This window comes from Micromesistius poutassou (assembly GCF_964030765.1).
Source record: "Micromesistius poutassou genome assembly, chromosome: 13".
Classification (NCBI taxonomy): Eukaryota; Metazoa; Chordata; class Actinopteri; order Gadiformes; family Gadidae; genus Micromesistius; species Micromesistius poutassou.
The window spans coordinates 14,067,845-14,094,606 of record NC_140283.1 but is presented as its reverse complement, the minus strand read 5'-3'; the positions used below and the strand labels follow the sequence as shown (position 1 = coordinate 14,094,606).

The 26,762-nt window shown below is 47.3% G+C and overlaps 2 protein-coding genes across 4 annotated transcripts in view; both read right to left on the bottom strand.

Moving 5' to 3' along the window:
* Nucleotides 1-3,671: 3,671 nt before the first annotated feature.
* frs2a (fibroblast growth factor receptor substrate 2a) lies at nucleotides 3,672-10,369 on the bottom strand. The gene is made up of 7 exons (XM_084477525.1): nucleotides 9,942-10,369; nucleotides 9,233-9,321; nucleotides 9,010-9,101; nucleotides 8,581-8,767; nucleotides 7,121-7,264; nucleotides 5,663-5,829; nucleotides 3,672-5,439 (listed from the first exon to the last, which is right to left on the bottom strand). Exons 3-7 carry the CDS (start codon nucleotides 9,073-9,075, stop codon nucleotides 4,231-4,233), a joined length of 1,773 nt encoding a protein of 590 aa, XP_084333651.1. The 5' UTR covers nucleotides 9,076-9,101; nucleotides 9,233-9,321; nucleotides 9,942-10,369; the 3' UTR covers nucleotides 3,672-4,230.
* Nucleotides 10,370-10,481: 112 nt separating this feature from the next.
* The window catches only part of LOC311357544 (receptor-type tyrosine-protein phosphatase beta-like), a 30,635-nt gene continuing 14,354 nt past the window's right edge, over nucleotides 10,482-26,762 (bottom strand). For all 3 annotated transcript variants that reach the window (XM_084477522.1, XM_084477523.1, XM_084477524.1), the window contains 25 exons: nucleotides 26,385-26,651; nucleotides 24,377-24,640; nucleotides 23,678-23,944; nucleotides 22,694-22,957; nucleotides 21,610-21,876; nucleotides 20,767-21,036; nucleotides 20,224-20,487; nucleotides 19,599-19,865; nucleotides 19,009-19,296; nucleotides 18,226-18,504; nucleotides 17,724-17,873; nucleotides 16,870-17,149; nucleotides 16,646-16,752; nucleotides 16,311-16,416; nucleotides 16,089-16,172; nucleotides 15,591-15,608; nucleotides 15,277-15,358; nucleotides 15,043-15,133; nucleotides 14,569-14,645; nucleotides 14,097-14,231; nucleotides 13,664-13,786; nucleotides 12,880-13,043; nucleotides 12,599-12,734; nucleotides 11,801-11,921; nucleotides 10,482-11,637 (listed from right to left, as the gene is read on the bottom strand). In XM_084477522.1, the coding sequence (XP_084333648.1) occupies nucleotides 11,615-11,637; nucleotides 11,801-11,921; nucleotides 12,599-12,734; nucleotides 12,880-13,043; nucleotides 13,664-13,786; nucleotides 14,097-14,231; nucleotides 14,569-14,645; nucleotides 15,043-15,133; nucleotides 15,277-15,358; nucleotides 15,591-15,608; nucleotides 16,089-16,172; nucleotides 16,311-16,416; nucleotides 16,646-16,752; nucleotides 16,870-17,149; nucleotides 17,724-17,873; nucleotides 18,226-18,504; nucleotides 19,009-19,296; nucleotides 19,599-19,865; nucleotides 20,224-20,487; nucleotides 20,767-21,036; nucleotides 21,610-21,876; nucleotides 22,694-22,957; nucleotides 23,678-23,944; nucleotides 24,377-24,640; nucleotides 26,385-26,651 (4,394 nt within the window). In that variant the 3' untranslated portion in view covers nucleotides 10,482-11,614. The remainder of the gene's footprint in view (nucleotides 11,638-11,800; nucleotides 11,922-12,598; nucleotides 12,735-12,879; nucleotides 13,044-13,663; nucleotides 13,787-14,096; nucleotides 14,232-14,568; nucleotides 14,646-15,042; nucleotides 15,134-15,276; nucleotides 15,359-15,590; nucleotides 15,609-16,088; nucleotides 16,173-16,310; nucleotides 16,417-16,645; nucleotides 16,753-16,869; nucleotides 17,150-17,723; nucleotides 17,874-18,225; nucleotides 18,505-19,008; nucleotides 19,297-19,598; nucleotides 19,866-20,223; nucleotides 20,488-20,766; nucleotides 21,037-21,609; nucleotides 21,877-22,693; nucleotides 22,958-23,677; nucleotides 23,945-24,376; nucleotides 24,641-26,384; nucleotides 26,652-26,762) is intronic.

Genomic DNA, 26,762 nt, shown 5'->3' with positions numbered 1-26,762 from the left:
TAAGGCATTGGCTGCACTTTGGCTGAGGGTAATATAATAAACACACATCCCATAATAATACATTAAGGTTAATGTCAGCAACTCTCCTGTCTTCACTCCCTGACCAACCTAGCTGAGAGATTTGAGACAAAGCCAGTCTGAGGGGAAACTTAAAATATTATGTAATAAGTAAATCATTGAATGACCATTTAAGTCCCCCAGCTGAATCATCCGTCTGTTAAAATGAACAATTATGAACTTTAGCAGCTTAATAAACTCCTCTCCCACTCACCACAATGGTTGACAACTTCTACAAATATTTAAATCCAGTTGTAAACATAACCAAGTAGGAACTGCAATTTCTATTTTGTATACAACCAGCTGGCTTGTACATAAGCATCAGGCATGCAAACTAGTTACCTTTCGGCGAAATTCGCCGTTTTTTTAAACAAAACTGGCTACTTGTGTGATTCGTGGAGATCCATTGAGAAAACATTGGGGGTGGGGGGGGGGGTCTACAGTCTGACGAAAACGAGACGATATCTAAATTAAAAAAAATAATAAATATAAAATAATAAAAACGAGACAAATGTAAGCGGGACGATTTGGGAAGCGATCCAATCAGAACTAAGCTCTTTATGTGGGGAAGTACTGATCGTCCCGCCCGGCAGGTCAACTAGCAGGCACTTGCTGCGTCGCGAGCAAGTGTCCCTTTGTAAACAGTTTGGCGCAACAATCACCGGTTAAAACACAACCAACTTGAAGTCATTGGTAGACGAGTCATCCCAAAATTCACGCAAAGATAAGCATCTTTAAACAGTTTTTTCTTTCAAGCTAATGTTATGTGTGTTTTTCGCTAAAATTGGAATACAATACAAGCTGAAAGAAACCACCGCTGTCCTGTATCGGTACCGGAGCTCTGTGCTGTCGACACCACAGTGGGGCACAAAAACACAGGATTCACTGTGGTTTCTGTGACTTGAGAAACACTAAAAATGAATACTAATGTTTTATAAAGAAAGCTATCTTAGTGGGAAAGCCACGCAACAGATAGCCACGGTTACATACAGGAGAAAGGAGCAGAAATATAGTAGGCTATAGAGACAACTTGGAGCTGTGTGTGCGCGTATGTTTGAGTGAGAGACGGGAGTAAATGAGAGACAGAAAAATCGGACCCCGGCCTCCGACAAGGATGGGCCACTTAGTGCAAATAAAGCTAGTGCATCCCAGAACAACAACAGACCAAGGAGGACGCGAAAAAAAGTAATAATAATAAATAAAAAATAAACTCCGGGGAGTTAAAAAAAAAAAAATATATATATATATATATGTATATATATATATATATAAATTATAAAAAGAAATGTATATTTAAAAAATCATTACTTTTTTTTTATTAAAAAATATATATATTCAAAATAATAATAATAATAATAAAATATTATATTTTTAAAAAATGGTATTAAAATAATAATTAAAAAAAATTGACCTGCGCACACATCTTTTTTTTTGGACCAAAGAAAAAGATGCGCAGGTCCAAAAAAAAAGATCTCAGGTCAAATTTTTTTAATTATTATTTTTTATATATACATTATATATATATATATATATATATATATATATATATATATAATATAATTTTTTAATATAATTTTTTTTTTAAATATTTCTTTTATAAAAAAAACTGGTACGCAAGTACGCATGCGCGCCCATAATCAGCGATGCGTAACGTCACTTGTGCCACTACAGCGCCTTTGCGTAACTCACCGTCAGGTCATCAAAACAAAACTACACGTGTATCTTGTACTACTTCTGCGTCTCCCCACCTGCAACAAAAAAGGCGGAGCCGGAGCGCTGTGTGCACCGCGCGCACACTGGAGAACTGCGCAAAATCAGCTGATCGCAATATCCGTCACTGTGAGACATCCTATCGCTCCGTGGCAATGACGGACTGGACCCCCCCCCCCCGTCAACAATCCTGCCCGACCGCAACCAAACACTCTCCCCCCCCCCCCCCCCCCATGTCATTAATTAATTAATTAATCGCCTTTATTATTATCAAAACGACGCTACGTGTGGAGTGCGTACCGAACACCATCTCCTGGTACTCAAATGAGTAACTCACTAAAAAAGTTATGTGCACCACTGATAATAACCGACTGTATAATGAGCGAGAAACAAGTTTGCTATCTTCACAATAAATGACTCCACGTTCCACGACCACCAATCGCTATCAAGATATACCACAGCACAGTTTTTTCCCCCCATCGTTCCAGTCCTGGAGTGGACTGCTCAGTCGTAACTGACCAGTTTATGGGTTAATAAATGTGCCATTTTTACTATAAGAAAATGTTGTCTTTTCCCTTTATTTTCTTCTGGGAGTACACCAGAATGCTTAATTTACATGTTAAAATAGCAAAATTTGGCTGGGGGGGATGCCCCCAGACCCCCCTACAACAGTTTAGTTTGTCACCTTTTTCAACCCTTATGAGTTTGCCGGTATGAAGCATAAATATAATAAAGTATTCGCCTTTAGTGCTTGTGGTCATGTCTTGCTGATGAAAGAATAGATAGGCTCCAATCTGGTGGGATTCTAGGTTATTGAAGTTGTAACTCCATGGTGTGGGAGTGTGGGTCAGGCTCTTTAATGAGTACTACCATTGTTTCTGTAACTAAGAAAGCATTTGATAATTGTAATTTTGATTCGTAGGGCTACTGCACTGTTCTTGGTAGCTTCAACTTTACTGTATTCCGAATCTTCTAAGCCTTCCTTGGTTCTCCTTAAAATACTACAGGAAGTGTTTGCATCCCTTTTATTGTGTCTTATTCTGAGGGTTTGTCCAGTTGACTTTGCATTCAGCTATGAAGAGTCCTTATAGATGTGCTTTATCCCATTTGGAAGAAAAAAATGTTAGTAATGTTAGTTTGAGCAGTCGACAAACCTCTCCCGCTCAACGTTTGACAAGTTCTACAAATATTTACATCCCGTTGTAAACAGATGTATAACCGAGTGGGAACTGCAAATTCTATTCTGGTTAAATACCGTTGGCTGGTAAAGTAGCATGAATATCATAATGAAAAAGTCTCCCACTACGCTCTACCTCAAGACCAAAGCCATTTGGCATAGACTATGGGCTGCTTAGCTGGGTCAATTAAAATGAAGGGAGGGAATTACCATACCCTAACACCGCCACACTAATGCCTTACTGAAAGCATCATCTCTGTATTCATTAAACTATTCCCAGTTGCCTGAGGACAGCATTCCAGTGAAGACAGTCCCACAATTTGTGGGATTGAATAAGATGTTTTGTTTGATACATTCAATTTTGTCTCACGATTTTGAAAAGCAATGCTTTTCAACAATGAAACAATAAAATTAAACCTAGAAGTGAATTTAAGATGTACACTCAAATTTAGTTCTCTGGGTATCAGTCCGAAGCACACTGATCGCAAATGCTCGTTCAGATTTGTATGACAAAACATCATATTGTTTAAACGGATTGCAAATGTAGCATGGCTGTGTTTTTTCACTTGCTTTGTTTAGGACTCAACTCTATTTTGGACAGCCAAAAGCTATTTTGGACAGCCCAAATTATGCACTTGAAGGTTTGGTTTGCCACCCAATCTGTGTGGCAACTTGACATCAGACTGACCATTTGAAAGATGGGGGCGCAGGCGTGGTATCGGTGAAGTACAAATAAAACAGAACAGACATTTATTGTGCCAGGATCTACTGTACATAGTCAGAAACATAATGTAGTGTACCATGTAATTCTCAGATACTGATATTACAGCAGCATGTAATGACTCATATAAAGGCTAAATGGAATGCTTTGTTCAGTAATACTGATTTGTACCATACAAGGAGAGGGTGAGGGGAATGCAGTCCAGTCTTATTAACATAATAAACAACCCAAATGCACTGTAGAATGAGTGGAGGAAGAGAGGTATTATATTACCATAGGAATAAATTGGTATATGGCAAGTACCTAGGTTTAAATTCTGGGTTCTTTTTTGGTCTACCTAAATTCCCTCACAGGTAACCACACGACAAAAGTCAGTTTCTCTCTCGCTCTCTATATATATATATTTCTTAAGACTTTTAACTGGCTATAACTCTCTTCATTTTGCGTTCTCCGTGTGTGTGTGTGTGTGTGTGTGTGTGTGTGTGTCTCTGTTGGGCGATTATAAAGACAAGCACCCTGTGTGTCCAGCTGAAGCAAAGAGGGAGGGGGGGGGGGGGGGTGTTTCTCAGACAGTGCTTTTGGTGGGCAGTTCCGTGCTGTTGTGGCGCGTCTTGCGCGACGTCCCGTCGTCGCGCGGCCGCGCCCTCTGCAGGTTGGACATGGCGGCGGTGCGCTCGATGTCGATGAGGGCGTACAGCTCCGTGCGCCGCGTGGGCGTGCTGGGCGCCAGCGGCGAGGTGGGCGTACGCGGCGTGTGGGGGTTGCTGCCGTCCGACGCGCCCCGGTTGCCGCCGCCGCAGCCGCTGCCGTCCGTCTCCACCTCGATGTAGTTCAGCGTCTTGGCCGACTCGCCGTGGCCGCCCATGAGCAGCGGGCGGCGGAAGTCAAAGTTGAAGACGGTGGGCCCCTCGGCGCGGCGCCGGGCCGTGTCGGGCCGGTGCGCGCTCAGCGGCGCCGCCGACACGTTCTCAGTGTTGACGTAGTTGTGGGAGGGCTCCAGCGCCGCCGACAGCGGGTGGGAGTAGGAGTGCTGCAGCAGGCTGTGGGGCGGGTGGTGGTGGTGGTGGTGGTTGTGGTTGTGGTTGTTGTAGCCGTTGAGGGAGGGCGTCTTCAGGCTGCCCGCCCCCCGGCCCGCCGCCTCCTCCTCGCCGACGGGCTTGCGCGCCTCCCAGACGGGCGGCAGCACCGGGAGGTTCTCGTAGTCCAGCAGGGCGGTGCGCCGCTGGGCAGAGTTGTTGACATTCTGGAGGTCCGGGGTGAGCGGCGGCGGGCGGTTGCGCCGCGGGGTGGCCGCCACGGCCGCAGAGGAGGAGGAGGAGGAGGTGGTGGTGGTGGTGGTGGTGGAGGAGGAGGAGCCGTTGGACTGTGTGTGGGCCGGATCTGCCTCGGCGAGGGGCTCCTTGCCGCTGTGCTGCGTGTCCGTGTGGCCGTTGGTCTCGCCGGGCTCGGGGGGGTCCCCGTCGTCCCTGCCGCCGCCGCCGCCGCCGTCCTCCTGCTGCTGCAGGCCCTGCTCCTTTCTGGCCATGAGCTTCTGCTTCTGCACGGGGGTGGGGCCCAGCACGAAGCGCACCCCCGCAGGCTCCATCAGCACCTGGGGCTCCGGTGGCGGGGCGGGCGGAGGGGCCGGAGGGGCCGGAGGCTCGGGGCGGAGCCTGGGAGGGGGCGGCGGGGTGGGCGGCAGCTGGGGGGAGATGGGGCTCTCCAGCGGGGTGGTGAGGGTGAGCGGGCTGGGCTGCTCCTCCAGGAGCCCGCTGGTGTTGACGTAGGTGTGGACCTGAAGCACAGCCCAGAAAGAACCGACACAAATCAGGTTGTTGTGTTATCATTACACACATACCTTTATATTCTAAAAGAATCAACATCTATAGGGTGATGCATTTCTGCGTTCTACTCAAGAGGGTATAACAAGCGTTTTATCGCTCTAGCGAGACTGATTGAAAGAACCTAAGGAATGACATTAAACCAGGAGTAACGCTCCTGGTTTCCGGCACTCTTACCGCGTCGTCGGCCACCAGCAGAGGGTGGGTGGACTCCTCCCCCACCGAGGGAAGGCGGGTGCTGGCCACGGAGGGGTGGCGGGTGGAGGGGTGAGACGCCGGCGCGTCACCCACCGAGGGGATGCGGCCCACGCCGTTTGGCACGGTGGGAACGGAGTAGCCCAGAGCTGATTAAAGAAGGACAGACGGGAGAGTCAGGAGCCTTTTCGAAAAACAACAACGTCGTCGTGGAGACAGAACTGGTACGGGGCGTGGCCGAGGCTCTGGCCTGACTGTGCTAGTGCCCGGTCCTCCCATCTTTGAGGGAGGGGTCCTCGGGTCGTACTGAAGGGCAGGTTAGCATGTGTCTGTGTGCTCAGTGGGTCATTTAGGGGCTCAGGGAGACGTACACAGGGTGGATCTTAGGTCACCCACACTGGCTCTCTTATTCCCCAGCCTTTTCAACAATTAGATCATGCTGATGTCGAGTTAGCTGCTGGTGGCTCTCGCCAGCCCTGTGCACACTGGCACTACGCATGGCGACAAAGAACGCACTCAAGAGTAAATCGGGAATTGAATTGATCAAATTAGAAGAACGATCAAATTGATTTCAGCTGGAGGCCAATTAGCTTAGTGAATGCTTTGGAATGCGTTTCGGGATATCTGTACAACATGCAATTACACAACAATAATATGTATCCAAAAATATTCTAGCCTTGTGATGTGCTCATGAAATGTGGTGCTTATGAAGTGTTTTTATTTCAGGTCCGCATGGCATAAGACTTGGATGCAGTTTAGGGACAGGCCACTATGGAATAAATTATCACAATATTCACTCAAAGTCCATTTAAGAAAAATCTTAGTGCAGATTTGCTGTAGTTACACTTGAAGAAGTGATGCATGCCATAATATAGCAGCCTTCTGCTACATCATTTACTCTGGAAGAATATGTCTGAGTATCTGAGTCACAGACAGGACTCCTACACTAAAACGATGTACATCTATGCACATGAACCCTTGCACTTTGTTTGGAAGAAAGAAAAGGAATCCAGCTAATGGAATCAACTTAACAGAAAATGACGCCAGTCTAGTCCTTTAAATTGCTAAATATGTCATTAGATCTGATGCACACCTAAAGCCCATTACGTGGGAGCCCATTAGGGACATTTCTACTATCTTGTTTTCCCTATTTCAATTGTATATCTATAACATGATACCATATACAAGCAGCACTCTAGCACTGCTGCAGACTCCACAACGTCAGACTGTGACCTGAATGTGACCTGAATGTGCATACAAAGCATAAAAAAGAGGGGTGGGGGGGGAAGTGTGTGTAGAGAATGTGTGTTGAGTAAAGCTGTGGGTGTGTTGTGGGGCCTCCAGAGCCATCGCTGGAGTGTGTGTGTCTATACGTCTACTGGTGAGAGTCTGTCGCCTGCAGGGGCGAGGTCGGTGGCGGTGTCCCAGGCGTGTCTGTACCTGCGGGGGTCTGAGGCGTGTGCGCTCCCTGGTGGTTGGGCTCCAACATGGGCTCCTCCACCACGCTGATGCTGTGGCTGTGCATCACCTCCTGCAGCATGTTGAAGATCTCCTCGGCGCGGGCGCACTTGAAGGCAAAGATCCCTGGGCACAACACAGAGGCACACGGGTCAGCGCTCGGGGCGGACACCTCCTCTAGGGGGGTCACTTGAGTACGGATGGAGAGGACACAGAAACACACGACTTCACTGGCATAGCAACACCCTATCGTATCGCGTTAACTGGAAGCTGATGTAGTCAGCCCAGAGCATCAAAGGACAGGAGCATTAGGCTCATATCCTCATGCCCACTATGTTCCCCATGTCACCCTACTACGCACTATAAAACTCAAATGGCACGTGGCAAGGGGGAAAACCACGCACACTTCAAACGTTCACATTTTTGCCCGAGACTACTAGGCAAAATATTATTCTACCTGAACACTAAAATCACCCAACACCCAAACTAAAGCCAGGAGTCCCTTTAGGTTCATTGGAGAAGGTAGATTCCCGAACCGCCAGGGGAAATGGGAGAAACAAAAAATGGCCATGTACACCACGAATATGGCAACACACCAAGGACCAAACAGGCATGGTCCTGCCACTATGACTACTCAGGGTGTGAGGAAAGCACTGCACGAGAAAGAACAAACAGAGGAGTGACTCCTGATCCAACCACAGCACACCACATCATGGATATTGGGCAATACTGCAAAGGGGACCACAGTATTGCTAGCATGGAGTGAATGACATGGAGTAGGGTGGGAGGGGGGAGGGTTAGGACAGAGCTGAGACTTACCGCACCACAGAACCTACAGAACCCCTCCCAAACCCCCAGTTCGCTCCCTTTCGAACCTCATCATCGTGACGGTATGAGATCCAAAGAGTGACAAAGACGTGTCATGGCCGCAGCATAAACATGTGGTTATGACAACGTTTATACAATCAATGGGAAATAGCCCATCGCCTGTAGGCTGCATTCTACAATTAGACAACACACACACCTCTCTTTTTTGGCATTTTATCTGAATCTTATGGAAATCACAATCACGTCAGACACAGGCTGCAACCTTCCAATGGATTAAAATTGTGTTCATTCATTATATTTGCATTAAAAACTATTTGCATAGATCCCAGACAGCAAGTTAAAAAAATCGATCTCACGCATCACATTTAAAAGAGAACAATGCAGTGTGGCTTTGTATGGATTTATTCAAAGTATCCAAAGGATTAATGAATCAGATATTTCCTTTGCAATAGATTCTTTTTTCTTTTTTGATTAAGGTTTGACCACTGCATCAGGTTTTAAATGGGTTAACTTCCCTTTGTTTCAGTCTCCATGTTAATAACATTAACAAACAACATGTCTGGCTTTAGCAGAGGGAATGAGCCACTGGGTTGAGACAGACGTTTGGCACATACCCTGTCCTGTCTGGCAGCGGCGGCCGCTCTCAAAGGAGAACAGGTTGGAGTCGTAGCCATAGCGACGCAAGCACAGGTATGGCCACCTGACGTCATCACGGCGATGGGTGTGGAGCACCAGCTCTGCCTCCGTCAGCTCCATCACGCCAGAGCCCAGCTCATTACCATCGTCGTCCACGTTGACCACCTGGCCCACACACACACACACACACACGTTAAAGAATGGACCAAGGCGAACCCATGCAGGAGATCAAAACTATTTCTTCTACCCATGTTGCAGTTTGTTCATACCACTCCGAAACAAGTACAAGCACAGTACTTGCCGAGCCAAACTTCCTAACCACAGTCATTAGTGAATAATGTTGTGTGGGCGGACAGACTTCTTGCTTCACGGCTAGTGTGGTGAGACAGGCCACGGCAGGCACTCACCTTAAATTTGCTTTGATGATTATCAGGAATTGACTCTTTCTCTGGACAGCTTAAACAGCTACCCATGGCTTCCTCACAGCACCATCTGATGTCTAGGATGCCAGGCCAAAAATAATGATGAATTACACATAGAGGTCCATAGTTTCAATTACAACACTATGAGTGATGAATACAGAGGATTTGTGGACTATGTAGTTCAACATTTTGGTAGAGGTTTCCTCACCTAGATCCTGCCACCAGTATCCCTGGTTTCATCCTCAGAGACTGAGCGACACTCATGCTTAATCAGTTTGGCCAACATGAACAGCAATCCTTAAAAAATGGGTAGAAGGAAAATAAGTGCCCTTCTATTTTTCCCTCTTCCGAGCATCTGAAGAAAACAGCTTGGTAGAAATAAGGACGAAATGACGTTGGTCCTGGTCTATTTCCGCACTGATCCAGTGTCAATGCTAAGGTTTGTCATATAGAATGGAGATGTAGCCTACGACACACAATTTTGGATTTCATGGTTGCTATAATCCATGTTGCAATCACACTTTTGTACAGGTAGATAGCGTGCAGTGTTGTGGGCATCCAAACAGTTAACTTACGTTTGTTTATTAGCGACGAATGATGTAAACAAACAAACAACATAATTGGCCGCTAAATAACCAATTTAAATTACGCCAAAACTTTGTTGATTAAGTCTGTTAAATTCAATGAAGATGTTATGCTTAATTAACTTTGCGGCCAGTAAGGTCCACTGGCCCAGTGCTAGTGTAATGGCAGCTAGTTAGCATGGCTCCTGGATCCTGGTTGAATAAGCTAACACTAGAACTCAGCTCTCTTCATTAGCTCCGAGGCTAAAGTTAGCAGCGAAGCGGAATACATAAATGCCTTTTGCGTGCTATCAAAGATATTACACAAGTATATGATCCATAAAACATACTCACAGTACACCGTCGCTAGGTTCAATATAATCATCCAAACTTTTCGGACGTGTAGATGATGAGTAGCGGTAGGATATCCCAGGACGACGCTAGCTAGTAAACCAACCCACTAGCTAGCGTTAGCTCGCTACTAAACGAGCAAATCCACCATCTTTCCACTGCGTTGCTAGAGCGCCAAAAAAACAATCACAACTTCTTACAAAGAGGACTAACGCTCATGTGGGTGGAAAAAAAGCTGTGGAAAATGGTTTGAATCCATCAACACTAAGCCACGTTTCAATACTTGATGAAAAACTCCGGCGAAATAAAGTTTATCTTCTTGAATACCAAGTTTACTTTGGTCGCACCGTCTTCTATCTTGCTAGCTTGCCTGGCTAAATAACGGCGACTTGGCTAAACTTCCGAGAGTTCGAGGCAGGAATCTCCAATGTGGTGAACATCCAGCTCAGTGCGCAGGCGCCAGTGTGTGGTTTGGGACACCCAGGGCCTCTCCCAAGAGGACATAATGAATGAGTAATAGAAAATAATGGTATGCCAGTCATGCGATGTTAAAAACATAATTACTCGTTTTATTTAAACACCCACAGAATATGCGTCACGATATGCCATATACATACGATCATTATACGAGAAAAGTAGTAACTATCCCAGCTGGCATTCTTGGGCATCGGTCGCAAATATAGTGAGTTCCTTTCAGCATTCCTTGACAGTGACTGGTAAATGTCATGTTACAGTTCGTGTTTGAGCAAGTATATACCATTGATGGTTGAATATGCTTATATCTAGTGAAAAATAGGTTTCCTATATTATCCATTATTTTATTGCTTACAAATATTTCCTCTCCATACAATGTAGGCCTACTCTTTCTTATTTAAAGAACAGAGGAAAAAAGCATGAGTCTTTAAAAAAAAAAAAGCATAATCCTGATTTAGTGTAATATATCAGGCAAATCAGGCAATTACCTTTCTTAATTTTGTGAATGTAAAAAATGTAATACATTTTATATATGCTACAAATGACACCTTATACATTTGAGTTAATGTAAAATGCAAATTAGGAAAGATACAGCATACTAGATCGATTAGTTAGAAAAGTTAGATTCACATCAATCAATAGGCACAGTAGGCTACATTTTGGACAGTAGTTTAAAAACTTTTTTAACTTGGCTTCACAAAGTGACTTTAGCAACCAAGTCCTTACCGCTAGTTAAAGGCACCGCGATTTAAATGCTGTGGGGGGAAAAAAATCTGCTGACTTCACTTTTACTCATGATGAATTACTCTCTGTGAGTGGCTAGTGACACAGAAAACCTTTACAGTACAAGACTCTAGTTTAGCCAACAGCCATCATCAGAAAATCAAAAGTTCATACTTTGTTTTTGTGCTGTAGTCATTATGTGCAAATTTGTTTTTAGCTTATTAAAGGAAACTATCATAAAATCCAAAGAAGGCGAAATATTGCAAAATATATACAAACACCAACATAATGTATATACAATTCTGTTGAAAGTTATATTGTTGCTATAAGTTAATGGTCATATACTTTCCTCTATGATATTTAGTCATAAACACATACAATATTGAATAAAAAAATATAATTGTAATGTATTACAGTAGTGCTACAAATATAACTGTACAGTCAATCTCTTTTGTCTTTCTCCATCACCAATACAATCTTTAACGTCTGGTGAACACCATATCTGTGGGTCATAATAAAAAAAAAATAATAATTAGTAAATAATAAAGTAATACTAAATTTACACCATTTCTAAAACCTGTTCAATAGCTTTTTAACTGCAGAACACAATTTAGCATTTCTAGTCCCCCCTGAATACAGTTCTAAGCGTGGGTGTGGAGGGTTACCTCTTTGTGTGTCATGGTGGACATTCTCATAGATGGGGTACAGGAGGTTCTCTTGTTCCCTGCGGAGCTTCCTGGCCCGCAGCACGTCACGCACACACTGGTGGAGGTAGGCGTACTGGCACTGGAGGGACAGAAAGCAGAGATGACCACACTGTCCACAAAGTGGCCCAGACACCAACGCTTTTCCTCAGGAATGACACAGACCGGGGGAGGCGGCTCGGTCTCCACATGATTCATAGCAGAGATGCAAAGACTTAGAAAGCAAAGGGCTGAGCGAGTGACCTTAAGGACATTATCATTCTACCAACGGTTTTCCAACCGCGACTTGGTTTCCAAAAGATCCAAAACGATGTTGTACAATTGTTTGTGAAAGATGGTTCGGGCATGATATGAGGGGGCAGACCAGATGGCTCACACTGTTGTATTTAAATTCTATCATTTTGAAAAATGTTCTCATGCATCTTGTTGACATCCATCCATGATCCTCTGCCAGATCAGTCCTGTAAAACGCTGTTTGCTAAAACCACAGCCACTTTATTTGTACTATCACAAAGATAATCAGCCAGTTTATATGAACACAGTGTTAGTGTAAGGCATTCCATCTATATGTAGCTAACTTGCGTGGAGTAATACACACACACACACGCACACACACACACGCACGCACACACGCACACACACGTACACACACACACGCACACACACACACACACACACACACACACATACACACACACAAACAACCACACACACACACACACGCACACACACACACACACACCCGCACACAGTCCATACCTCCGTTTGAACCATGTGAGATCGGTGCAGGCGCAGGTCGAACACTGCCCCGTAGATGTCCAGCGTGTCCTTGGTGTCCAGCTGCTGCAGAACGCGGTCCAGGACAATGAAGGTTCCGGTGCGGCCCACGCCAGCACTGGTGGTGGTGGTGGTGGGTCGGGGTGGGAGCGAGAGGAGCCACAGAAGTAGGCATCAAGACAAAGGTTCATACATCTTGTAGTAGTGGCGTGTGCAGGCGTGGGGGGGCCGGGCAGGGTCGCGTTAACTGTGTTTCAGTGTACCTGCAGTGGGCCGCGGTGGGCCCGGATCCAGGGGTCCTGTTGATGTAGTCCCGGACCGTGCGGACGAACTGGATCAGGGATTGGGTGGTCTCGGGCACGCCGTGGTCGGGCCACACCGTGTAGTGGAACTGACGCACCAGCCTGGAGTAGGTCAGCTGGTCCTCCTGGGGGAGACACCGCGTTCACGTGGACACTCGTTTACAAAGGACAACGCGTTTCACCCTGTTTTACACTGTATTTATACCACTACGGTTTTTATTCTATTGTTATACATTTAACTTTTAACTTTGACCAAATCATCCTAAACCATCTCACTCAGAAATTCTGCATGTCTTTTTGGCCCAAAGAATAAAAATATGGAACCCAAATTGTTTTCTTTCTACACTTGGGAATTGGTCATTCAGAATTGGTTGCCATATTATTTACCAGAGGTGAATAAATCATAAGGAAGTTGTTGTATACTGACTGCTGTAATATTGGAATAGCTTTTACTGAAATGTAGTATTCTTACCTATATGGCAGTAATATTTTAACTTATACTACACTAGTATTCTAACTCATTACACAGTCGTATTGTAACTCATACTGCAATAGTATTCCATCCCATACAACAGTATTGTAACCCATACTATAATAGTACTCTAACCCATGCAACAGTAGGTAACTCATAACCAAGTATTATTCTAACCCATATTGCAATAGTAATCTAACCCATACAACAGTAGTAATCTAACCTATACAACAGTATTATTCTAACCCATATTGCAGTAGTATTGTAACTTACGCTGCAGATCTTGAACTCCCGTATGGTCCACTCGGGCAGGACGGACTCGGACAACATCTGGACTATCAGGTCCCCATAGTACAAGGGGTCGTGGTCGAAGGGCCAGTAGTGATCACACTTGACCTGTTCATGAAGACATGGATGCCCAGGTTAGTCACCTTAACATCCCGGACAGAAACACACATAAAAACACATTATTTCTAGTCCTTCCCAGTTGCCAGGTGCTGAGCCCTTGTTGTACTGTACAACATATTGTACAACAAGTTGCTACACTCCCACCTGCTTTACCTTGAATCAATGGAACATAGTCAAGCCGTTCTTCAACCGATGATCATTCTATGCATGCATTTTACTTCAATTATCATTACAACACATTTTTACGGGATCACACGGAACACTTGTTCCTATAGTTGCCAATCATCTCTATACCCACCCTGCCTTTCTCCACACACTGGGTAACCATGACGACGTTATGGACGTTCTGTTCCCAGACCATCTTCCAGAAGTCGTCTTTAGTCCCTGGAAGGGGGCCCTGTGTGGCGATGTACTCCCTGCGGAAGTTATTTCCCTGTAACAACATTCACACGCGTCTTAAAGGTCAAACACCGGAATACCACTCTGGAAAGCCAAAAATAAAAATGAATCCCAAAATTATCTGATGTTTATAAAAAAATCTCTCTTTACTTGGTTTACATAAAATACATAGTGTGAAATGGCTGTCTGTTAGATAAAGATTTTCCCTGGTTACAGGATAAATTAAATCCAGCATCAATGCATGAGGAAACTGACAGAAAGTGACTAATACCACACTTTTGTCTGACGTAATCTGTATTTGTAAAACAATCACAAAACCATCCAAGGTCAAAACGCCCAAGTGAAATCACTGTGTGCGTGAGGGATCTTACAGGAATATAGCTGGCGTTGATGTAATCAGAGCAGGGGTCATCGTCCACACAGGCCAGCTTCACCCGCGTTGAGTCATCTGGACATCAAATAAATAGGAGGGGTTGAGAAACAACATCCTATGCACTCTCTATTGTATATATCGCAACTCTCCAATGTCCATCACTGTACAAAATGGAAGATATAGAATTACTTACATTTCCTGTAAATAATACTACATTTTCCCTTCTGGTCAGATGCTAACTGCTTTTCATTTGCTTTGTACCTATACTCTTTTTAATGATAACAGAGTTTAAACTAAAACTGCAAATATGAAATAGAGCTTTATAGTCATTGTACGGTTGAAATAAAATATTTCAAAGTTTTCAGAGTTATTTGTAGTTGGTAGTAATTCTTGTCAGTTATTATGTTAAGTTAGTTAGTTATTACAAGTTAGTTAGTTATCATATTATACTGCTGGCTTTGCAGTAACTTACAAGGAAGAATGTTGTTGTATCGGTTCTTCCCACGGTTCTCTGGGAGAAGAGCAGTATCCAGGGGCTGGTTCCGACCCACCTCCTTCAGATCCTGAAGAGAAGAGATCGTTGGTTTTGGTCCAACAAGGATATTGGTTCACATTTTCAAATAAAACCCCTTAGATAGTTACATAGTTGATATTTATTAATTACTAATTTCAATGGTTTAAGAATTATCATCTTAAAGACCCCGACCTCAAACTCCTCTGATAGAAAGTAGTTGGAGTCAGCCTGTAGTTTGGAGAAGTGGCCGTCAAAGTTCATGATCTTGATGGGGCTGGGTGGGAGAGGAAACAGAGGAATAAACGTTCACATCATAAGGAGAAGTACACAACGCATGAGAAAGCAGAACTGGGTTTCAATACAACTCGGTTAAAGTGTTAAAAAAAATAATAAAAAATGAATAAATCCGTTTTAAAGCTTTTCAAGGAAACTTAAACAAGACAACCTAACCATGACAAAAACAACATGAAAACCACATTGACAACGTTCTTAAACAAAGAACTAACCTTGAAATGCGGCGGTTCCTGAAACAGAAGGGACAAATGTTAGGGCTTAGAAGGTGACAGGATCGGCCCAATAAATAGTGTCCATCCCAAACATTGTGACCTCAGCAAATCTGTGACCTCAGATAAACTGCGCCGTTACTAAGCCACATCAGGTCATATGGTGTCAAAGCATTCCATGACACGCCTTGTCATTCTGCTCTCAGGGAGGTCTAATTATCTTCCCATTAGAATCAGATATACACAATGAGCTGGGAATGCTTTGGCTTAGGGACAAAAACAGGTGTGCCTTCATGGTGTGACACAAAATGGAGATTACTGTCCCTTTAATAAATCCAGCAATAGTACGTATCCTAGTACTGGTGTGTTGTATATACTGTAATTGTGTGCAGCTAGCATGTGTAAATATCCACACATTTCAGTCAAAACTTGGAGACCATAGGGCGTGTGACTGCTAAAGCCCAGAGCGTAAGTGTAGATAAAGAGGTGTTGGTGTGTTACCCTCGGACTCCCATATATACTCCAGAGCTGGGTGGTCTCTCTCTCCTCATGCTCATCCTGACGACTGGTCTCTCCTGCACACTCCTGCACACACATGGGATCCGTCCAATCAGAGACATAGCTGGCGGGAGGCCAATCTGAGCACACATTTCTATGTACATTTGCAAGTATACTGGAGACAGACAGAAGGAAAGGAAGAGAGACAAAGTACAAACCACTCACACTTTGCGGGCCTTCTGTCTGCAGACGAGCAGAGCTGTCACTCCGATCATCATGGAGATGAGGAACAGGCCTGCACTGATGCCCTCGATCACACCGCTCACAGGCTCTGCAGGGCAAGGAGACACATGACATTCACACTACTACACCAAGAACCCAGTGCAACATCTGAAAAGGTTTGTCATAAAGACCTTCAAATATAGTGTCCTTTGTAACGTCTCAAATATTTGTAGGCACCCACAACATCGATCTTGTTGTGATTCGATTTTTGGACCACTGTGTGGATACAAACGACGATCTTGTTCATAATGCCAGGTTTTAATAGAGGGCTTTCATACCGGCCTCGGTGATGACGGGGAGAGACAGGTAGGTGTCGGTGAACAGCGGCGAGGCACCGGCATTCTGGTGATCGTCCAGCAGCTGGGTGTAGGCCCGCACACTCAGTCTGAAAGACACACAACGCACGGCGGGCGACCATGAGCCTCGTGCTGCTTCAAGCGACCTCTGATTCATTGAGTTCACCGATCACTGTGACCCTTTTCCCTCTGACTGCTCCCGTTACCTGTAGGCTGTTCTGGGTTTGAGGGGTCCGTCGCAGAAGGGTCCGCTCTCCCTCTCCGGGTCGGGGTCCACGGGCTCCTCGTCCGCAGGGTCGCAGTCCCCTCCCAGGGTGTCCATGCCCGTTCCCAGGCTGATGTCGAAGCTCTGGGGGGCCACGTCGGGGCCCTCGGCACAGTGGCTGGGGAAGTAGGCCGTCTGGTAGGACTTGACTGAGCTGTTGGTTTTGTAGTCCAGGTAGGAGGGGAGCGGGTGCTGCTGGTCGGGCTGGATCGTCTCGCTGTCTGCATGGGGGGGACGCGGGACCGGGGAGAATTACACAGTAATATCATTAAACGTGGATTGAATCTGGATTAAAGTTCAAAATTCAGGTCATTAGGTCATAAGGACTTTTCGGAACATGACATAATCAGTGACTCATGAATAGTCCTTTATCAAATCCTGTTTAATCATACACAGGCGTTTGTAGTGCTGGGAAGGCGCTGAGGAGTAGGTGAGGTGTCCATTACGTTGTACGATTAGGTAACTTTTGTCCAAATAAATGTGGTTAAACATTGTAATCTATATCTAATCTACATGCTTCCAGTGTCCTGTAACCTAGCTGTAGTGTGTCGTCTATAGCAAATCCTGTCAACAGCATGTCTTTATCAATATGTAACCTCAATGTTGTCAGCACAGTTTAATCCTGACCCTTTATATTTATCAAATTGCAACACAAATGCTTTTACTGTATGTCTGTGCTTGTTCATGTGAGGGAATGTGTGTGAGTGCGTGTGCGTGTTTGTGTAATAGGGTATGTAAAAGGATGACCGTGTGTCTATCTGTGCAGTGCTGCTATGTCCCGGCGGGCCCATGTACCTTCAGACTCCGTCACCACCACGGTGAAGTTGCGCACGGCTCCGTTGATGTCGCTGAACCAGCTGCAGTTGAAGCTGAAGACGATGGAGGATTTGGAGACCACCGCCACCCTGTCGCTCACACGGATGCTGGGAGGGGGAACCGGAGGGCCTGGGGGGCAGGGGGGTAGAGGGGAGGTCAACTTGCTGTTGAAAAACTCTTAACATTTTCTAGAAAATAAATAGTTCATTCACATTTAATCACATGTGATTTCACATGTTTTGTACACGGTTATTCACAGGCCGATTGAGATGTGATATATCGTTTTGTTCACATGTAATATAAAGGTTTATTCACATGTGATACACAGCATTATTCACGTGATACATCGATTCATTACGGGATATACATTTTTATTCACACGTGACATGCAGGTTGATTCAAAGGGATGTTCAGGTTCATTCACACGCGACGTGACAGGTTCATCCACCTGTGATACGGCGGTATACCGACGGCTACTCACGGTCGATCATGGTCACCACGCTGTCCCTCGCCGCCTCGCTCACCATGGTGTCCGAGATGACCTTGACGGACACGGTGTAGCGCTTGTGGGGCTCCAGCTGGCTGATGAGGTAGCCAGTGGAGTCGCGGCCGGTGCGCCGGGAGTACACCAGCGTGCGGGAGCCGTGGTGGAGGCACTCGATGGTGTAGGAGTCGTACTCGGCCTTGGGCGCCCCCCAGGAGCAGGAGATGGAGGTGGAGCTCTGGGGCCGGCAGTGCAGGCTGTTGACCCGGCCGGGCTCTGCAGGAGGACGAGGAGGGGGGTGGAGGAGGTGGGGGAGGAGGAGGAGGAAGAGTGAGAGGAAAAGGAGGATGGAGGAGGGGAAGGAGGGGGAGGAGGGGGGGGAGGAGGACGAGGGAGAGGAGGTGGATCAGGAGTCTTAAATCCAGGAGGTGCTGGATGGTAAGAGAACCTATGCACCTGGAACTATGTCATTTTGGTCAAATTGACCACAGATTTAAGCCACAGATCAGGTGTGTCTGTTCTGCTCTGAGCACACCTAGCACCGCTTTTGAGAATAACCAGCTTTCATAATACAGGATCTGTAGTACACTAGAAACAGAGGATTTGCGCCAAAAACACATTTTCAAAAGAGCCCAAAACCGGAATCAGCCAATTACAGCCAGAAACCTAATAGCGCCGTATTTCTCTTGAGCAAATCACTTCTCCAGAGTCTGCAGCTACGGGGACAAAGGTAAAAGTGGTCATCTGTGAGGGGCAGTCTGGTCCGCCCTGGCCACCTACTGGTGCGGATGCTCTTGTAGATGGTGGGGCTGTAGGTGGGCTCGGCGCCGGCCTCGGTGGCGCCGCTGACGGTGCGGAGGCTGAGGGTGTAGAGGCGCCCGGGGTAGAAGCCCTGCAGGATCCGGCTGCCCGAGGTGCGGGTGAGGTAGGGGTTGACCACGGACAGCTGCACCTTGGGGACCCACTGCAGGTCAAAGTCGTCGTAGTCCGAGTCCACGGGCCCGCTCCAGGTGACCTCCACCGACGTGTTGGTTGCGCCGAGGAACAGGGAGGACGGGGGTCGCGGGGCTGGGAGGGACGGAGGGGTATGGAGGGCGGGATGAGAAGATGTGATGTGGGAAACACGTAAACCTCGGACAGTGTGTTAGCGAGGCTTTGTTTGGGACCTGGTCCGAAGCATATTACGGGGCATCTTATCGTCATCATCACAATCACAATCATCATCATCATCATCATCATCATCATCATCATCATCATCACAATCACAATCATCATCATCGTCATCATCGTCATTATTATCGTCTACATTAAATGGTGGTTCGTTGCAACACCGCCCCCTGTAGACCACGCCCGATAGCGGCGGCTCTTACCGGTGCGGCCGGCGGTGCTGGCACTGTTGACCAGCTCCCCGCTGCAGGTGAGCGCCACCACCTGGTAGCGCCGCCCGGGCACCAGCCCCTGGAAGACGTGCTCCGTGGCCCCCGGCCCCAGCGGCTGCTGAGCCTGCTGGGCTCCGTCGGGGGTGTAGAGGGACAGCAGGTAGCGGCTCAGCTCCCCCGGGGGCCGCGACCAGCTCACCCTCAGGTCCTCGGAGCGATTGGTGCTGTGGGTCTGGAGGGACAGCACAGCCCCCGGGACTGGAGGAAGGGGAGAAGACGCTCGGTCGTTAAAGAGCCCCCCCCCTCATCGTAGAGGCGTGTCATAAAGGAAAGCCGTTCGACGTTAGAGTTAAGCAGCGCTTGTGTTTTGGGAAAAAAAAAAAATTGGTCACTACCATCATTTTTTTAATTGGTTATTTTCATAGGAATTTAATGTGAGTGGATACATTTGAATATAGCTAATTTAAAGGTTTAATTATTGGATGGGCTTAGTACTGGCCCCCGATGCTCAAGTGTGGTACTACTGTGGTCTTTTTTCTGTGTCATTACAGGCCCACAGGAGTGGCACAGATCTCTCTCTTTAATAGTTCTGGAATAACATTGTACTCAGCCTCACCAGTCCTGGCCCAGATGGCTGAGTCATTGGTCAGCTCCCCGCTCCGTGTCAGCACCACCATCTTGTAGGGCGCTCCAGGCACCAGGCCCTTGAAGGAGCACTGCTGGATGGCAGACTGTCCCTTGAGCTGCTCCTGCAGCCGGTCGTCCCCGTTGAACAGGTAGATGTCGTAGGTCTCAAAGTCGCCCTCTGGCGGAGACCACTGGAACGACAGGCTGCTTGTGGTGTTGGTCAGAATGGACAGCTCAGAGACTGCGGCCGGACCTGATCAAAAAGGAAACACGATTTCAGAAAAAGGCTGATGAAAGTTCAATCTATTTTTTAATTTAGTAAAGAAAAGCTACTTTGTTTCAAGAGTGATTCTAAAAAATAATCACACTTTTTTCGGCAAGGGACCACCAATACCAACCATTAATGAACAAGAATTATAATAATTAACTAATGAACTGTTCCCTCTTCAAACTCGTGGATTATTAACAACCGGGGAACCAGGACGTGTTTACGGGAACCAGAATGCGCGTACAGGACCCAGGAAGTGCTTACGTGTGCGGGCCTCGCCGCTGACCCCCTGGCTGCAGACCCCTCCGCTGGTGGTGCGCACCACCACACGGTACTTCCTGCCCGGGGTGAGCTGGTCGAAGCGATGCTGGGTGCGTCCGTACGGCTGCGAGGAGTTGGTCACCAGCTCACCCCTCCCGTCCAACACCTCCAGGCTGTAACCGTCGGCAACGCCCAGTGCCTTTTGCCAGGAGACCTGCAGGCTGCTGGTGGTCTGCTGGCTGTCCACCTGAAGGCCCGACACGGTGGAGGGCACTGGGGGACGGACAGACGGGGACACACACGCTGGGTTGAGGTCGGGACATGGGGTAACATGGGGTACGTCTTCAGGGTGATGGTTGTAACGGTTGTGATAAATGGTCATTGTAACCTTTCAATTCTCCTAAGGGTCTGAAAAAAGTGCTTCATCTCTCACTGTCTTACTGCGCTCCTGTTTCTCTGTACCGATTCATCTTAGTCGAATGATTTGATCATATTTCATCGTATATTTACACTGTATTTACTAATTAGCAGCAATTGTATCCAGAGTGAATTACAAGTCAATAGACCTGTTCCAACTATCAGACGTCAGTGTCGCTCCAAATCGAATACTCTGTTGTGCACTAACCGGAAATTACGATTGTGACTGCCGCCGTGGCTCCTCCCCCGCAATAAACATCCCTCATTGAACGGTGAATGGCCATGGTACAAAAATCGCGAATAAGCGTTACAAGCAACACCTGTGCTTGTCCTACGATAAAACCTCAGAATAAAAGGCGTCGGTTCCACCACCTTGTTTCTCCTTCCTATTCCCTGTGCTGGGGCGTACGGTTCTACCGGCCTCCTCACCGGTGCGTGCGCTGGCCGTGCTGTTGTTCACCAGCTCCCCGCTGATGGACTGCACCGTGATGTCGTACAGCTGGCCCGGCTGCAGCGAGTCAAAGCGCAGCTCGTTGTGGTGCTTGGGGACGGGCCGGGCGTCCAGCCGGCGGCCCGCCCGGGAGTGGAGGGACACCACGTAGCTGTCCACCTCGCCCTGGCCCGCCGTCCAGCTCACCCGCAGGCTGCTGCTCTCGCCGTTGTTGCTGATGTGGATGCTCTTCACCTTGCTGGGCACTGTGGGGGGGGGGGGGGGGGCGGGGGGGGCGGAGGAGGCGCATGCAGACACACACACACGCGCACACACACACACACACACACACACACACACACACACACACACAACACACACACAGTATAAGTGAAGGGAAATACTTCCTATTTTTTTTATAAAATAAAATGAATATAATAAAATGTAAACATTTAGAATGTAAATATGTCTCCCAGATGTATGAAAACACATTATTAAATTGAAGGGGTGCTCCTGTGTGTTCATTTTTACTTGTTTAATACTGTTTATTACTATGTTGAATGGAACTGGTCTGTGATTATGGGATCAGCCAGGGGGCGCGCTCACTGGCCTGCCCCTGACATATGTTCCTCTTGGCTGAGGTACATGTTGGTATCTAGTACTACAGTATAGCTTCAACTAGCTTCTTAGATGTTGTATCAGTTCAGGATCATTCACAACAGGCTTTCACAGATGACTAGACAGCTTAATACTCATACTAACACGCTGATAAAAATCAATCTCCTATTTTTCCCACACTTTAAACACAGTGAGCAAATGGTAAAAACCCATCCCCAAGTCCTGTGTCCCTCCAGAGGAACACAGGTCACTGCAGTTTAACCTCCGGATTGGTTTGAACAAACAACCTACAATTAAACTCATTTAAACCATTGAGCCAACGCTCCACTGCAGCATGCTGTGCGATGAACTGTTCCGTGTGGGCAGCGCAGCCTCATAGCGTGAGGCGCCTACATCCCCTCCACCTCGTAAACTAGCACGTCAACAGGAAGCCCGCCCCTGCTCCGTGAAGGCGTGAGCTCTGACCTGTGCGTCCCTCGATGTACTGGGCCCTCTGGTTGGGCCCGCTGAAGGTCGACACCAGGACCTTGTACATGCGCCCGGGCGTGAGGGAGGACAGCACGCACTCGCCGACGCCGCTGCCCAGCGTGACGGGCGGGAACACCTTCAGGTCGTTGAACAGCAGCTGCACCTCGTAGTGGTCCACGTCCCCCGGCGCCGCCGCCCACGTGACCCGCAGGTCGTCGGTGCTGCGCCCGGCCAGGGTCAGCGCCCGCACCGCTGCGGGGACTGGAGCAGAGCAGAGACACTCAGGGTCTTTAAGTATGCAGGAGACACACATGTCTTTATGTGGTGTCTTAGTGGAGCGCATGTCTTTAGTATGAAGGAGACAAACGTCCTTAGTATGATGTCTTAGTGGAGCGCATGTCTTTAGATGTCTTAGTGGAGCGCATGTCTTTAGATGTCTTAGTGGAGAAAATGTCTTTAGTATGCAGGACGTCCTTTGTATGATGTCTTATCGGAGCACATGTCTTTAGTATGATGTCTTAGTGGAGAAAATGTCTTTAGTATGATGTTTTAGTGGAGCAGAGAGCATGTCCTTAGTATGATGACTTAGCTTAGCAGAGAACATGTCCTTAGTATGATGTCTTAGTGGAGTACATGTCTTTAGTATGATGTCTTAGTGGAGTACATGTCTTTAGTATGATTTTGTAGTGGAGCACATGTCTTTAGTATGATTTCTTAATGGAGCACATGTCTTGAGTATGATGTCTAAGTGGAGAAAATGTCTTTAGTAAACATTTGCAGCCTGCGACATCCACTCTTTTTTTCCACAAAGAAAAAACAAGAGATTTGGACCGCTGACTTATTGGAAGAAGCAGACTTGTTCTCTTGTACTAAAGAACAACCAGAGCGTGACTGATCCCTGCAGTTTTGATTTGTTTCCTTTTAAAATAGGTAACTGAAGCCCGGGAGGTGATCTGGGAGAGACAGGTCAGCATGACTCACAGGTGCGTCCGTGCGTGGGCACGCTGGTGTCGTAGTCTCCGCTCCAGGTGATGACCAGCACCGAGTACAGCCTGCCCGGCACCAGGCCCGTGAACACACACTCAGGCTTCAGGGTCTTGGCCACCGTCTGGTTCTGGAGGAAGAGGTTATTGTGCTTGATGACCACCTGGTAGGAGTCAAAGTCCCCGGCCGCGTGGTCCCAGTACACCCTCAGGTAGTCGTCCCGGGCGTCGTGGGTGGCCGTGGGGTTCTGGACTCCCGACGGTTCTGTAGCGGGGAGGGGTCAGAGGTCAGAGAAGGGAGAGAGAGAGAAAGAGAGAGAGCAAGAGAGAGAAAGAGATTTAAATAGACTTCTGTCATGGTCGGTTTTCCAGAGCAGTGGCTTTCTAGAAACCTTTTGGTCTCATGTACCCCCACAGCCCCTTCCACACGGCTCAAGTTTTATCACTAGCTTTTATCATTAGCATTATTATAAGTACTATTTGTAATTCAGAGTTACCCAATATAAGAATTATAACAGTGACTTTTTGCTGATGCAGAGTAACCTTGTTTGACTGCTGTAACTAACACACACACACACACACACACACACACACACACACACACACACACAAACAACAACCACACAGAGGGGTGTGTGCGCGTGTGCGTGTGTGTGTGTGTGTGTGTGTGTGTGTGTGTGTGTGAGTCAACACTGACGTGTGCGCTCCTGGACCACGGTGTGGTTCTCGTAGGCCCCGCAGCGGGCGGTGATGGAGATGTTGTAGAGGCGTCCGGACACCAGGGAGTTGAAGACGCACTGGGGGCTGGACTTGGACACGGCCAGTGTGTGGACCGTCCTCTCCCGGTCCCGCAGGGACACCAGGTAGCCGTCCACCTCGCCCGGCCCCGGGCGCCACGACACGCTCAGGAAGTCCATGCGGCCGTTGTTGCTGACCGTCACCTCGCCCACCGCCGCCGGGACTGCCGAGGGAGAGAGAGAGAGAGAGAGAGAGAGGGAGAGGGAGAGAGAGAGAGAGAGAGAGAGAGAGAGAGAGAGAGGGAGAGAGAGAGACAAAGAGAGGAATTGATGAGTGATGGGGCTTCCCACATCCTAACATTGATCATCCAAACATTGATCACTTGCTTTGACTTCAGACCAAAGAGATCTCTGAGGGCGCACTCACACTAGGCAAAGTTGACCTGTACCGTACTCAAGTACGATTGCCCCCCCCCCACTGTGCCGCTGGCCTGTGCTCACACTAGGCAATCTCAACTGGGCCTGAGTACGGTTGCCTCTTGTACATACGGTTGCGTATCTGTGAGTGTGCGCGTATCAGCTCATTAGCATCTGTACCGTGGCCTGAGCACACCTCTCCGAAGTGTACAGAGGCCACGGAATTTAACTGTACTTGAGTACGGATGGCTTGCTCACACTAGCCAAACGATCTAGACTTTAGGGGGCAAACGTACTCGGGTACGGTACAGATGGCCTAGTGAGAGTGCACCCTAAAAGGCTTCAAGAGGTATCCCAGTACCTTTACGTTTAAATTAAAATTTATATATATATATATATATACGATACACACTATACTATACTATACAACACCATATTGTGTTGTTTTGAAGATTTAAAAGTCCTGAGCGGTTTAAAGACTGTGTTTCAAATGCTTCCAGCAGCAGTGTAACACCGCCTGGAATGTAACAATGCACGGCGGAGCGTCATCCTGTTCCTGTTCAAACAGGAAGTCTTTGATAGGCAGACCTTGGGTTCAGTTTTGTATTTGGGATTTGACTGGCTGTCGCTTCCTGAACATTCCAGCCAAATTCCTGTTGCATCAGATAAGAAGAACCTGTTTGGAATAATATCCGCTATGTATGTTCTCACTGGAGCTCTTCACGTTCTGTCCATCAATCCTGGGTTGTTGACCATTCGGGCGGTCAGGGAAAGATGCTCTGATGTTAGGTCCTGCTGGGTCGCAGGTTGGACTAAGGATGTACAACTGTCACCTGAAATCCTGTCTTGGATGAATGGCACCCTTGAGCAAAATGTATTGTGTTGTTTGCTACTTGAGACATGATATTGGCACTCGATTGTAGTACAAAGTGTGACTAGAAGTGCTATGTCCCCTATTTAGAATTTAGTCATTAAGCCCTTGAATTGAAAAAGATAGGTATTTATTTTTGTGTTATTAATAAGCCGGTAGGGGACGAGTTAGATATCTTGCTCAGGGACGCCTATAGGAATAGACTGCAGACATTAGTGTTGAAATCAAAACACCCTTACCACTTGACTACCCTGCCTAAAATAAAACTCTCAACACTTGTAATGAAGTTGTTTAAAGCAGTTTAAATAAATTTCCTCTATCTACAAGGCATATTTACAAGGGTTATCTCTAACTAACTCTATCTCTAACTGTGCGTTCTCTAACAACTATCTCTAGCAAGTCCTTTCCAGGGGTCGAGCAAGTGTTTTGTCTCAAGGGGTGTGTATACAACTCTAGGGACTCAACAGGAGTAGGAAATTACACTCGGATAATAAATTGACAAAAATAATCGCGATAGAATGACCTTTGTTCACCTGTAATTAGTGAGAGAGCTTGAAGTTAGACAATTTTTTTTATAACAATACCAAAAAAGGTAGAATCTTCTAGTCGGGTCTAGCAGAGTCCCAGCCCTGCGGTCCCTCTTGCCACACCCCCCTCTACACCTCGTCCTAAAGACTCACCGGTGCGTCCCTCCGCCACGGCCTGCCGGGACGGCTGCCCCGCCCGCACGGTGGTCACCACCACCCCGTAGAGCGCTCCGGGCCTCAGTCCCGGGAAGCTGAGGCTGCTCGTGTCGGGCCCCACGCTCTCGTTCTTGATGACGCTGCTGTCGTGGACCAGCAGGACCCGGTAGGAGTCCAGGTCCCCCGGGCCCCGCTCCCAGCGCGCCCGGAGGCTGTCGGTGGTCCCGGCGTTGTACAGCTGCAGGCCGCTCACCTGCGAGGGGGCTGTTAGGGAAACACGGACGGCTCTGTGAAATCGCCGGGCGCGTTTCAGCTTTTTACGGCTCACACATACTTGGGTGATTGGGCGTCAGATGAACACATCTGTGTCGGTGT